This window comes from Rattus rattus, chromosome 5 (assembly GCF_011064425.1).
Source record: "Rattus rattus isolate New Zealand chromosome 5, Rrattus_CSIRO_v1, whole genome shotgun sequence".
NCBI lineage: Eukaryota > Metazoa > Chordata > Mammalia > Rodentia > Muridae > Rattus > Rattus rattus.
This window is the reverse complement of record NC_046158.1, coordinates 63,769,900-63,785,259: the sequence shown is the minus strand read 5'-3', so window position 1 is coordinate 63,785,259 and position 15,360 is coordinate 63,769,900. Positions and strand designations below refer to the sequence as shown.

General features: G+C 34.1%; 1 protein-coding gene across 1 annotated transcript; it reads left to right on the top strand.

The window, feature by feature from the left end:
- Positions 1-6,086: 6,086 nt before the first annotated feature.
- On the top strand, positions 6,087-7,028 carry LOC116900300 (olfactory receptor 8K3-like). The gene has a single exon (XM_032902055.1). It carries the CDS (start codon positions 6,087-6,089, stop codon positions 7,026-7,028), a length of 942 nt encoding a protein of 313 aa, XP_032757946.1.
- The last annotated feature ends 8,332 nt before the right edge of the window (positions 7,029-15,360 follow it).

Genomic DNA, 15,360 nt, shown 5'->3' with positions numbered 1-15,360 from the left:
AAAAAAACTAATAAAAATGTTAAAAATAGAGTAGTTATCTAAATAAACATTCAGTATCTTCATTAGCTCTATAGTTTTATTAAGAGTTTAAATCAATAATTCTAATGTCTGGGTTAGGAAGCAAACCATCTCCCTAGTTTCTTGTTAGTACCGAAGTTTTGTCTAGATATATCCAGTCAACATTATATCTCCTGTCCTTGAACCTACAATAAATTATTCATTACATTTATGACCTTTATTTTATTTACCAGGTAATCGTTTCACAGTTTTTCTGAAACAAATGGTTAATTGTGAATCTGTTATAACCCTGCTTTCTATCTATTGCAATTAAATCATGACTTGTGAAGGCTTGCAGAGTTCTAATTGCAGCCCTTTTTATAATGGGCTCAATAATTAATATTATAAATTTAGGAATTTTATAGAATCATTATTAGGCATTAAGACATCATCTATTTGTATCACCAGCATTCACTGTATTGATAGCTTCTCCTTGCAGATAATGGCAGCTCATCCTGCTCCTAATGTTCCTGGGCAAGTCTGACATATATGCACATTGCAGTCAAAGTCCCCTACACTGTTATCAGTAAATGCTTTGACAATTAAAAAGGTTTTTTTCAGAGATATGTCAGTAGATACTTATGCCCAACTTTCACAGGAAAGGTGTACATATATTTTAGCATGCATAATAGGACTTAACTTGCCTTTTTCATTGCATTTTATTACGCTAAACATCAAATTGTTACCTTTAGTATTTCACACATAGTACAATAATATAGCAAACTTCTTAACAGATTATTTCAGTACATTATTTTAATAACTGATATTCTGTGTGTATTTATTAATGAACCATCATTTCTCACAACCTGTTCCTTTGAATGCAATATTTGATTTTCTAAGGCATTTCTCTAGACATAAGGATACATGGGCAGGTGGCAGTGATATACTTCATTTGGGGTGCTGTCCATAAGATTACTTTCCTTATTACATATGGCAGCACAACTCGTTTAAAGCAGAGTAATAGCCTGTTTGAAACTGCTGATATTTTTGGACCAAACTCAGAAACAGGTTTTATTAGAGAAAGAAAGAAGTTTTTGTCCCTAACAATTATTGGACCATATGAAATACTCCAGGGTAATCAACAAATTACTCAGTAATTCTTTAGGGGGGAAGTCTCTGAAGTTGAAAACATATAAATTATCTTAAAAATTCCATGTTAAGGACCAAATCAAATAATTAGGGGAGAAGTCTCTTTCCAGGTAACAAAACCAAACTTTTTTTCCTGAGGTGCTCTATGTGCTTAGTATCAGTGGTACTGGTTACCTGCTGCTGTGTCCAGACTGGGTAGGGTAAGTGCTTCCTTCTATTCCATGATATGCAGCAGTAGTCAGACCCATCTGCTCTTCTTCATCTTTATTTTCTCTTCCTACAATTAAATTAACAAAGATTATTCTCACACTTGGTGTGGAAAAATGACATATGTTATTTCACTTTGAAAACCATTCATGTCTGCATATCATTTTATATGAAACTATGACAGAAATGGTCAGAAAGCATTGATTTAAAAGCAGAGAGAGCATGGTGGGAGTTTTGTTGTTTGTTTTTTCTGTGTTAGAGGAACATGAATACATTCAACATCCTTGTAAACACTTAGGTCTTTAGAGATTGTAAATCTGTGTTGCTTATCATTCATTTGTAAATGGGTAAGTGGAGGTTTGTGTGAGACTCATTGTTAATTTCTTAAATACTAACACATTGTCAGTATCAAAGGATTTTTAAAAATATTCCAGTCTATGATAATGGCACAATGCCTTGTTTTTTATTGTGGGAACTAATTTTTTCTTGATCACAGTGTTAAAAGATAAACGTTTCTCTTTATGAACAGTAAAATATAAAACAGCAATATATTTCTTTCCATTAAATTTAAATATAGCTGAGATAAAACACTGTTATCTCCTTTTATATAATTGACCTTAAATGTTTATTAGATGCAGCTTACAGTGTTGTGTTTCATGATTACAAATACAACTTCAATAAGAACCAAAAGCAAGACCTAAGCCTTGGATAAGTCTGCATTTACCTAAGGCAATTCCCCAAGGTTATGATCTGATGTTTGTTCATCTATAAGGAAGAAGTATAAATGGATCAACAATTGAATAAGAGTAAGAATCTTTCCCAAGTAGTAACATTTGTGTAGACTGTTTCCTCTGAAATGCAATTAATATCCTCAGCTGTATGCATAATTGTGTAAAATTTTGATTGTATTAAGAGACAGTTGTCCTTCCAATTTCTTCACAAAAATATTTTTAAAAATTAAGGATATTATTGGTTATAATTTTTGCCTGAAATAATAGCTATTTATTTGATGTATCATTCTGATATCATGCTATACTTATTAACCAGTGCACTATTAGCTGTACTTAGATTTTTTTTCAGAATAATGTGCTACAAAACATGTGGACTTTTTGTCAGTTATATTGCACTGAGGACTTCAAAAATGACTTTAACATTCATATGAATGAATGCTATATAAGTGAATATAAGAATATATATATAACATTTAATATACATAAACACATTTAATGTATTATATTTATATAATAATCCAATGTAGAATCACAAAAAGAAACAGAATGTAATTTTGTTCTTTTAATATATCATTTTTACATGCAAAAGGAGTTTTAATTAGCCTTAATTGTATGATACCAAAGCCGGTGGTCTCTCTCTTTTATAATGATTTGTTAAGATTTCCCATTGTTACCCCAGGATTTTGTGTAACAAATTTCTGATAATTTACTGCACAAAAACAATTTAAATGAACTTGAAATTGTACATTGGCATCTATAATATTTAGAATAATTCATTTAAAAATAACCAGCCCTGAAGTATTATGAAAACTTACATAGAATCAAAATTAGTGTTTATTTTGGGTCACGCTGAAAAGAGAAGAGCCAAATTTTGCAACAGTCTCAGAATGATGTTAGAATTCATCCTGATGCTCAACACAAACTACCTATTCAACAAATATTTATAACTAAAGCCTGACAAACAACACACACACACACACACACATACACACACACACACACACACACACACACCATATGCAAACAAACAAAAAGAACCCTACACATATATAAAACTATTTTTAATTATCACCACCATTTAAAAATAAAAAAATACAAATTTTATATATTATCTTTGAAAATAACTTCCTCGGATCATGGAACAATTAACATTATTTTGTGATATTTTCCTTCCCAACAACAGAAAAAGATTTGTTTCAGAAGAATATAGAACTTTTTTTCTTATTTGCATCAACAATTTTATTCTGTACTTACAACAGAAATGTAGATAAAGGATTGAAGAAATGCCTGGACAGTTAAGAGCACTTGCTACTTTTACATAGTTGCAGATTTGGTTCTGACCACCCATAGGATGGCAGAAAATTTCTTGTACCTCTAGTTCAATGTCCTTTTCTGGCCTCCAGGTATGTCTAGTATGCACATTCATAAATGTAGCCACTTGGACATATACAGAAAAATAAGTCTCAAAAACATTCATTCTGTTAAATTCTAAACTACTGAACTATAATAATAAATGGAAGACAAGATTGGCAAAGAATGGAAATATGCTACTTATGCCTATTAGGAATAAGCTTTGAAGGTAGAAGCTTGTTTTTCTATAATCAGTTAACTTTATTCCAGGTACTGTACAAAGCTGTATACAGTTTTAGATAAATTGTGGACCCTAGGTAAGCTTTGTGTAAACAAAGTCCTTATGACTTCTAACTTCTATGCTTATGATACATTGTCTGAATTATTTTCAAGTAATGGGATTTTTCGAAACAATATGATATGAAATTGAAAAATATAGTACTCTAATTTCTATTATTGTTATACTTTTTGGATGAATATCTCTACTTGTAAAGATATGGAAATTTAATTTGCTTAATTAATAAAACATTTTTAAAGATCAGTATATATATATATACATATACATATACATATATATATATATATATATATATCAGGCTGTAAATAGCTAAGTATTATCTCAAATTCTTCATCTTCTTTCCTCCAGCTTCCAAGGGTTCAAGGGATATGATTGCAACATATACATTACTCTTGACCATTAGATAGTTAAAAATAGAATACCTCTTACTATGTACTGATTACAGAAAATATCAGATGATGAAATTTAAATGTCCATATAATAAAATCTGATTACATTTAACTTCACATTAGCATATTTTGTCTCCATCCAATGCCTGCTTTTCCTCTATCTTTTCCAAAATAATGACAATGTTTTTCTATATCAATATCTTTTGTTAGTTTTTTATCAATATTCACACACTAACTGATAAAGATGAACATTATGTTTTCCATATCTTTGTAGCCCCATAGGGAATTTATTATATATATTGTAGTGAGACTTGGCATTTATGTAATGATTTCTTTTTATTGTATCTATTATAGTCTACCTCATTAATGCTCAGAATCTGGAAAATTAACTTCCAGATTTTTTTCTCAGGTATGGAAAATGTATACATCACAGATCAAATTATGAAAATTTTCCTCAACTGTCCATTGTAAAATTGTGAAAATCTTGGGGATAGGTTTAAAAATTGTTTCGGTATTTTTAACTCTTATTTTCTTAGAGAACTATAATTGTCCATTGCAAAGGACTTCGAATGACTTCATACTTAAGAAAGATGAATTCTATGTACCTTACGAATTTTCCAATAGAAATTTTAATTTATCTAAATATTAAATATACCACATTATTAAATTAGCTACTTATATGAGGTCAATATCTAGAAATTGTGAACTTTAAAATAGCAATTAAGTAATCCCACATCATTTTTCTTATTTTTATATTTTAATAAAATATAACATTTCTTCTCAAAAATTGCATTAATATTTTAGTTCCTTCTTTTGCCTCTTCCTTAATTCTCTGCCATAACCCCACATGCTGAAACCCATGACAACTTTTTCATAGTATTATTTTGACACATGTACAAACAGTCATACACATGCATACACTCACATGCACAAATACATAAATAAATTTAGGTGAGTTATTTTTTGCTGTTTATGTGTGCATAGTTTGCTTCTAATTCTTTGTGTTGAGCTGAGATTCTGTAATATTTTTCTTTTTCTATATTGACATATAACTAAATTTTTTTCTCCATCTTTATTAAATTGGATATTTCTTATTTACATTTCGATTGTTATGACCTTTCCAGGTTTCCAGGAAAACATCCCCTAACCCCTCCTCCCCTTTCTACATGGGTATTCCCCCCCCATCCTCCCCCATTACCACCTCCCCCAACAATCATGTTCACTGGGGTTCAGTCTTGCTTGGGACCAAGGACTTCCCCTTCCACTGGTGCCCTTACTAGGCTATTCATTGCTACCTATGAGGTTGGAGCCCAGGCTTAGTCCAGGTATAGTCTTTGGGTAGTGGCTTAGTCCCTGGAAGCTATGGTTGGTTGGCATTATTGTTCATATGTAGTCAGAGAAAGGACTCAAAGAGCTTGAGGGGGCTTGAGACCCCATATGAACTAAATTTTTACACATAAAATTTTAATGTTCAAATATTCTTTTACTTTTAACCTGTAAATGTATTTGAACAGGTATATATTTTATAACTCTTATTATTTATTCCATCCAGGTATCATATACTATATGTCTATTATATTTATCTGTCTCAGTTTTTCAAAAAACATCTATTGATAATGCAGATTGAGTTTTTCTTGGGCACAATATGATATCCAATGCCTTATATACCATTTTTATATTACATGTTAGTGGAAGCCTTTTTAAACTGTATACTATAAATATTATTATGAATATAATACTATTATGTATTAAGGATATTGTGAAACAATCGCTATGTTTCATGAATCTGCAGTGACAAAATTATAAAGTGTATATTTTCAAGCACGTACACATATACACACAAATATATGCTCACACAGAATTTTAATATATAATATTCTAATGGTGTTGCACAAAAACATTTTATATGCCAAATGTTTGAGAGCTATTAACTGTTTTTGGTTTGTTTGTTTTTGATACAGGAGAATGAAGGAACACAATTTCACAGTGATGACTGAATTCATCCTAATGGGTATCACTGACCGTTCTGATTTGCAGGCCCCATTATTTGGGCTGTTCCTTGCCATATACATGACCTCAATGGTAGGTAATTTGGGAATCATTGTTCTCACCAAAGTGGACTCACGCCTGCAAACACCCATGTATTTCTTTCTCAGACACCTGGCTATTACAGATCTTGGATATTCTACAGCCGTGGGACCCAAAATGTTGGAAAATTTCATTGTAGATCAAAATACAATATCATTTCATCTTTGTGCCGCACAGCTAGCTTTCTTTCTTGTATTCATTGGTAGTGAGCTATTCATTCTTTCTGCAATGTCCTATGACCGCTATGTAGCTATCTGTAAGCCTCTGCTCTACACTGTCCTCATGTCACCGAAAGTTTGTTGGGTTCTTATGGCAATGCCTTATCTCTACTGCACATTTGTGTCTCTTCTCATCACAGTGAATATTTTCACTTCATCCTTCTGTGGCTACAATATCATTAATCATTTCTTCTGTGACTGTATTCCCTTGCTTTCTCTACTATGTTCACATGCAGAGGAAATCGCATTTATTGTTATGATCTTTGCTGCTTTTGATTTGATTGTGTCTCTCCTTATTGTTCTAGTGTCCTACATGTATATCCTCACAGCAGTTCTCAGGATGAACTCTGCAGAGGGCAGGTACAAGGCTTTCTCAACATGTGGTTCCCATTTAACAGTGGTGACAGTATTCTATGGTACTTTAATATCTATGTATGTACAGCCTCAGTCCAGTCATTCCACTGACAATGATAAGGTGTCTTCCATTTTTTACACCCTGGTTATACCTATGTTAAATCCTTTGATCTATAGTTTGAGGAACAAAGATGTAAAATTTGCCCTACAAAGGGCTTGGAGAAATATTTGTAAAATATTCCCTTAGAGATTTAATGCAATATGAATCATACATATTAGGGAGAAATGTGAACCATCTCTAATAGGAAGGTTCATCAAGCAGATAGCGCTCAATCTGTACTTAAATATTAGTGCTTTTGGTAAAGATTTAAATTTCCTTGTATCACAAATACCTCACTAAATATTCATGAAAAGACATTGTCTTCCTTGAGAAGATGCAGCGTTTTGTGATAACTAATAATATACAAATCCATATAGGTTTAAAGTCTCAATGTTTTAAAACTAGAATCTAGAATTGTTTACTGCTTTTCATAGAGGAATAATATATTGTGTGTTATTTATAAGTGCTATTTCTCATCCAAACAGTTTTGTCTGTTTATATGTTTGTGTTTTGTACATATTCTGTCTAATCAATGATTAATCCTTTTGAAATTTCAAACACACAAATTCTTACCTAAGTGCTGGCTGACAGCAGCCTAGTATGGCTGTCTCTGAGAGGTCCTGCCAGCACCTGACTAATACAAATGCAGATACAACCAACCATTGGACTAGCCTGGGGTCCCTAATTGAAGAGCTAGGGGAAGGACTAAAGGAGTTGAAGGGAATTGCAACCATAGGAAAAACAATACCAACTAACCTGACTACCCATAGCTCCCAGGAACTAAAGTACCAATCAAAAAATACACAGGAGAGATCCATGGCTCCAGCTACATAAGTAGCAGAGGATGGTCTAATCTGGGTTTAGTGCAGAATCTGGCATCAATAATATTGGAGACCCTTGTTCCTGTGGAGGCTTGATTCCCCAGCACAGGAAGATGTTAGAGTGGTGTGGAGGCACTCTTGCAGGAGGCAGGAGTGAGTGAATGGGTAGAGAAGCATCTTCATAAGGATAACAGGGTTAAGAGGGGAAGGTTTGTGAAGGGGAAAACTGGGAAAGGAAATATCATTTGACATGTAAATGAATAAAATGATAAATAAATAGTCTGTTGGTATTATATGTTTTTCTACATTTGCCAGTATCGTTTAAATTTAACATCAGGATTTTATGGTTCAATACAGAAAAAAAATTGAGTTGAGAAAATTTTATATTTTTTGAGGTAGTGATTCAGAAACTTTAATATTTTTAAGTACAATTTTAGTTACCATAGGAATGATAAGAATGTTTGCTGCAAGATATCATGTGGTCCTAGCTTTATTTCATAAGCAGTGTAACATTGTTGTCTCATTTAAATAGTCATTAAAATATAAAAAAATTATGAATAGGGTCTTATAGTGAAAAATATGTTTTAGGAAATCATTCTTATTCCACTGCCCCCAAACCAGATTAAGGCAATTAGACACCTGAATTCAAGTAAAAATTTAGAGAAAAGAGATTTTCCATTCTTCAGAAATGCTTCCGATTTAAATGAAAATCTAAACAGATACATACCTTCTGATATTACCAGAAACACAACCTAGAAAATATCAAAGGCAATGATGTTTGAAAAGTATAAGCTAAATTTTACTAGAATATTTAGAAATATTTGTGAATAGTAATACATGAAGCTCTAGTTGACAAGAAAATTCAAATTTAGTTCAAATTTGTTTAGTATTCATCACATTAAGAGATGTGGTAGTTTGAATTTGCTTGGCCCACGGGAAGTGGAATGGCTTTATTAGAGGAAATATAGCCTTGTTAGTAGAAGCATGTCACGGTAGAGGTGGAATTCTGAAAAATCATACATATGCATAAGTCTGGTCAGTGTAATCCCAACCCTCCTGGTTTCCAGCTAAAGACAGCCCCATTCTACGAGTCTTTGGATCAAGATGTAGAACTGTTGGCTCTTCTAATACCATGTCTGCCTGGACACTGTTTTCCACCATTATGATAATGCACTGTATCTCTGAAACTGTACACATACATGTATACATACATACATATATACATACATACATACATACATACATATACACACACATTATATTTATATATCCTGCTAACTCTTTAACTGTCACTCATATGTATAGGTTAGGGTGTTGCTTTTTAAGATTTCGTCCACCTAGGTTGGCATGTGAAATAATTTTGCTAACATGTACAACTTATTTTGTCAATAAAGGTATTGAGGATTTATTGCTACAGTTTCACTGTCATTTATATATAAAATAAAAACTATTGCAATGAAATCTTAAGCTGTTTTCACATATTGTGAGAGTTCGTGCTCACTTAGGTGACTTCCAGTTCATTAAACTTAGTTGCTCAGAGTCCTATGTTCATGATGTGTGGTGTCTTCAACAATATGTGATTATTGGAAGAAGCAAAAGCAATGACAATAACCTGTATTGTTTTTCCATTCTTTCCAACCCAATAACTCAGGGATTCCCATATTTATGAACAAGGATTTTGATAGCCAGGGCTGATAGGGAAAACACTGTACTCTAAGTGGGGTAATTTGTCATTAAATGTTCATATACACATATGAACATATATGTAAACACACATATGTGTGTTTAGATTAACATAAAATAATTTTCCCTGACTCTTTAAGCTTCTTTCTTTCATCATTTCATCAGAAATCAAGAGACAAGTCTGAATGTAATCAATTTTTCTCTTCTTTTCATTCTTTTCATCTAGTAGAATGCACAATTCTGCAATTGTCTTCCAAATTAAAACTTTATCTTTCCTTCACAGTTAAATATGTTTAGTGAGACAGGTGTGGCACATACATTTAGTTACTGAACTTGCCAGATTTATGCAGATGGTGAGTTTCAGGCTAGTCTGGTCTACAGAGTTAGAAACAGGACAGATAAGACCCCATCAAGAAACCCTGTTTCAAAAAGATGAAGCAAAAATCTGTTTGGAATCACCCTTATATGTGCTCCAAAGAATTCCATCCCTTTCAAGTTGACAATGAAGATTAACTGGCACATGGCTATCTCTCATCAAGTTAACAAACCAAAATATTATAGCAGCTCACTCTTGGCTCCAAAGTCTCATAATCCCCTGATAATGAAGAGTGAATTTAGTTATTCTATAAAAAGGTGTCCAATATTAAACATTTGCAATGATGCTTAAACATGCAAGACTCTTTTTAGGTTCAAAAACATCTTAAACCAAAAGGTTAAGATTGTTGCAGCATAGATAAGGCTACCATTGGCACCTGAAAGATACATGGGATTTTTGGATTTTTTACTTTTCTTCTGTGTTATATGGGCTTGTTTTTGTTCCACTACTTTTTTTATTCAACCCCATTTCTCATTGTGAAATGTGAATGCATATTATTTTCTGTTCAGGCATCCTAAAAATATCTTAGAAATATGACTCTTTTTATTTTCTTTGTTATTTTTTTTTATTGTTCTTTTTTTTTTACAGTATTTTTATTAGTGCTGGATGGACATCCCCCTAATCCCCCCTCCCAGATTCATTACATTTATCATCCTCCCCATATATATCCAAAACCGTTATATTTCAGTCTCACATTAGGGGAAAAAACAGGCATCGCTAAAATAATACAATAAAATAAGGAAAATAAAACAAACACAAGAAAAAGAACCAAGGGAAAAGCATGAGAAACACATATAGACTCTTAAACACATGCATTCACACAAATAGAATTCCCATATTAATAGTATAATATCAGAAATCGTGATCTATAAGATCTATAATGTTAAAAAGAAAGATAAAAGTAAAAACACTGTAGAGGTCTACTTCTCTTAAAACCCCATGGTCTGAAGGCCTCCCAGGAGATGTATTGCACATAGGTAAATAGTAAAAGGACCCTCCCAAATAACTGCAGTAGCTGGGAACCCCAAGGAGTATACCTGACTACTCCACTCCCTTTCTGGGATGTACCTTCCACCTGGGCAGATCATCAGCTTGTCTGCTCCTTTGAAAACCTCATAATAGATCTGCTACACCCAAAACAACAGACTCCACTGTGTGAAGTACTCCCAGGAGATCTGCTGCACCCAGAGCAACAAATCATCCACCTCCATGTCCATCTGAACACTTCACAGTCTGAAGACCTCCCAGGAGATCTGCTACAGCCAAGGCTACAAACCTCCCAGGCTATCTGCAGCAACCCAGGGATATAGGAGGAAGTTTCCCGAGAAACATCCAGACCAGTTAACACCAGAGAGAACCAGATAGTGAAAAGAAAATGCAAGACCATAAGCAACATAAGCCAGTATATGTTAGCACTTTCAGAACCCAGTTCTCACACTACAAGCCCTGGATACCCCAACACACAGGAAAACCAGATTGATGACCTAAAATCTTGTCTCATGAAAATAATAGAGTCCTATAAGGAGGAGATAAATAACTCACTGGAAGAAATAGAGAAAAATACAGGTAAACAGTTAGAAGCCCTTAAAGAGGAACCAAATAAATCCCTTAAAGACTTAAAAGTAGAAATAGAAACAATAAAGAAGACACAAATAGAGGCAACCCTGGAAATGGAAAACTTAGGAAACTGGTCTGGAATTAAAGATGCAAGCACAAGCATTAGAATACAAGAGATAGAAGAAAGAATGTCAGGCATAAAAGATACCTTAGAAGATATTGACACAAAGGGTAAGGAAAATTCAAATATGAAAAAATTCCTAAGTAAAAACATTCAGGAAACATTGAAAAGACCAAATTGAAGTATAATAAGAATAGAAGAGAGTAATGATTCACAAGTCAAAGGACCCCAAAACATCTTCAACAAAATCATACAAGAAAACTTCCACAACCTAAAGAAAGAGATGTCCATAAAGATACAAGAAGCTGAAAAAGCCCCATATAGATTGGACCTGAAAAGAAAATCCTCTCATCACATAGTGAACAAAACACTAAATGCACAGAACAAAAAAAAACAATTTAAAGCTTTAAAAGAAAAAATAAAGTACCATATAAAGGTAGACCTATCATAAATACAACAGACTTCTCAAAAGAGACAGCAAAAGCCAGAGGATCCTGGATTGATATAATGCAGACCCTAAGAGAACACAAATGCCAGCCCAGTATACTACCTAACAGATCGAGAAACCAAAATATTCTATTACAAAAACAAATTTCAACAATATCTATCTACCAATCCAGCCGTAAAGAGGGTCCTAAAAGTAAAACACCAACAGAAGAAGGATACCTTCCTTCATATGCACATAATGCCAACTACAACTACAAACATAGAAGAAAAAGAACACTCATCTATTTTTAATATCTCTCGATATCAACAGACTCAATTCCCCCAAGAAGACATAGGGTAACAGACTGGATACACAAGCAGGATACAACATTTTGCTGCATACAAGAAACATACCTTGATAAAATGACAGATACTATCTCTGAGTAAATGCTGGAAATAATCTTCTGAACAAATAGTCCTAAGAAACATGTGGGAGTTGACATCATAGTGTCCAATAAAATAGACATTCAACCAAAATTAATCAAGCAAAATGAGGAAGAATACTTCATATCCATCAAAGGAAAAATCCACAAAAAGACTGCTCCAATTCTGAACAGCTATGGCCCAAACGCAAGGGCATTCACACTCATAAAAGAAACTTTACTAAAAGTCAAAACATATATTGAGCCACACAAACTAATAGTGGGAGACTTCAACACCCCACTCTCCTCACTAATGGACAGGACATTGAAACTGAAACTAAAGAGAGACACAATAAAACAAATAGGGATTATGATTGAAATGGATTTAACAGATATATACAGGACATTTCAACCTAAAAAAAAAAAAGGAATAGGCCTTCTTTTCAACACCTCATGGAACCTTCTCAAAAACTGACCATAGAATCAGTCACAAAACAAGCCTTAACAGATATAAGAAGAAGAAAATTAACACAGGTATCCTATTAGATCACCATGGATTAAGGTTAGAAGTTAATAACAAAAAAAAAAAAACACGCATACAAATGGAAAGGGAACAAATCTCTGCTCAATGATAACATAGTCAGGGAAAAAAGATAAAAACTTCCTGGAATTCCAAAAACTAACACAGCATAACCAAACTTATGGCACACAAGGAAAGCAAGAGAGTGGTTCTAAAGGGAAAATTCATAATATTAAGTGCCCTCTTAAAGAAATTGGAGAAATCCTAGAGTAGCAAATTAACAGCACACCACAAAACCGTAGAACAAACAAACAAACAAACAAACAAAAAAAACACACCCAAGGGGAGTAAAGGGGAGTAAAAGGCAGAAAATAGTAAAACTCAGGGCTGAAATCTACCAAACAGAAACAAAGAGAAGAATGCAAAGAACCAACAAAACCGAAAGCTGGCTTTTGAGAAAATCAAAAAGATAGATAAACCCAAACCCAAGGTAACTAAAGGCACAGAGACAGGATCCAAATTAACAAAATCAGAAATGAAAAGGGAGACATGGCAACAGAAACGGAGAAAATTAAAAAAAAAAAATCAGAACCTACTTCAAAAGCCTATACTCAACAAACCAGGAAAATCTAGGTGAAATGGATGATTTTCTAGACAGAGACAATGACACAAATTTAAATCAAGAGCAGTTAAACCATCTAAACAGGCATATTTCCCATAAGAAAATAGAAGACATAATTAAGTCAAATAAATCAGTAGCCTTCCTCTACACAAAAGAGAAATAAGCCGAGAAAGTAATTAGGGAAACGACACCCTTCATAATAGTCCCAAGTAATATAAAATACCTCAGTGTGACTTTAACCAAGCAAGTAAAAGATCTGTATGATAAGAACTTGAAGCCTCTGAAGAAAGAAATGGAAGAAGACCTCAGAAGATGGAAAGATCTCCCATGCTCATGGATTGGCAGGATTAATATAGTAAAAATGGACATTTTACCAAAAGCGATCTACAGAGTCAATGCAATCCCCATCAAAATACCAATCCAATTCTTCAAAGAGTTAGACAGAACAATTTGCAAATTCATCTGGAATAACAAAAAACCCAGGATAGCTAAAACTATCCTCAACAATCAAAGGACTTCTGGGGGAATCACTATCCCTGAACTCAAGCAGTATTACAGAGCAATACTGATAAAAACTGCATGGTATTGGTACAGAGACAGGCAGATAGATGAGTGGAACAGAATTGAAGACCCAGAAATGAACCCACACATCTATGGTCACTTGATTTTTGACAAAGGAGCCAAAACCATCCAACGGAAAAAAAGATAGCATTTTCAGCAAATGGTGCTGTTTCAACTGGAGGTCAGCATGTAGAAGAATCCAGATCGATCCATGCTTATCACCCCATACAAAGGTCAAGTCCAAGTGGATCAAGGACCTCCACTTCAAACCAGATACACTCAAACTAATAGAAGAAAAAGTGTGGAAGCATCTCGAACACATGAGCACTGGAGAAAATTTCCTGCACAAAACATCAATGGCTTATGCTCTAAGATGAAGCATAATGGGATCTCATAAAACTACAAACCTTCTATAAGGCAAAGGTCACTGTGGTTAGGACAAAATGGTAACCAACAGATTGGGAAAAGATCTTTACCAATCCTACAACTGATAGAGGGCTTATATCCAAAATATACAAAGAACTCAAGGAGTTAGACCACAGGGAGACAAATAAACCTATTAAAAAATGGGGTTCAGAGCCAAACAAAGAATTCACAGCTGAGGAATGCCAAATGGCTGAGAAACATCTAAAGACATGTTCAACATCTTTAGTCATAAGCGAAATGCAAATCAAAACAACCATGAGATTTTACCTCACAACAGTGAGAATAGCTAAGATAAAAAACTAAGGTGACACGCATGGGAAACCAGAAGAGACTGCACTCTGCACACATTACTGATTCCAGAAGAAAACACCAAACACCATCTGGAACCCTGGTGCAGGGAAGCTCCCGGAAAGGGCGGCATAGATCTTCCTGGTTGCTGCCCCGAAGGAGAGATCATAAGCAACACCCCACGGGCAAACTTGAGCCTCAGGACCACAGGTAAGACCAACTTTTCTGCTCCAAGCAAACTGCCTGGTGAACTCAAGACACAGGCCCACAGGAACAGCTGAAGAACTGTAGATAGGAAAAACTACACGCCCGAAAGCAGAACACTCTGTTCCCATAACTGGCTGAAAGAAAACAGGAAAACAGGTCTACAGCACCCCTGACACACAGGCTTATAGGACAGTCTAGCCACTGTCAGAAATAGAAGAACAAAGTAACACTACAGATAATCTGATGGCGAGAGGCAAGCGCAGAACCCAAGGAAACCAAGACTACATGGCATCATCAGACCCAATTCTCCCAAAAGCAAACACAGAATATCCAAACACACCAGAAAAGCAAATCTAGTTTCAAAATCATATTTGATCATGATGCTGGAGGACTTCAAGAAAAGGCGTGAAGAACTCCTTTAGAGAAAACCAGGAAAAGATTAATAAACA

What these genes read in the sequence shown, in the direction of transcription:
- LOC116900300 (XM_032902055.1), top strand. Translation starts at nt 6,087, where the DNA reads ATGAAGGAACACAATTTCACAGTGATGACTGAATTCATCCTAATGGGT.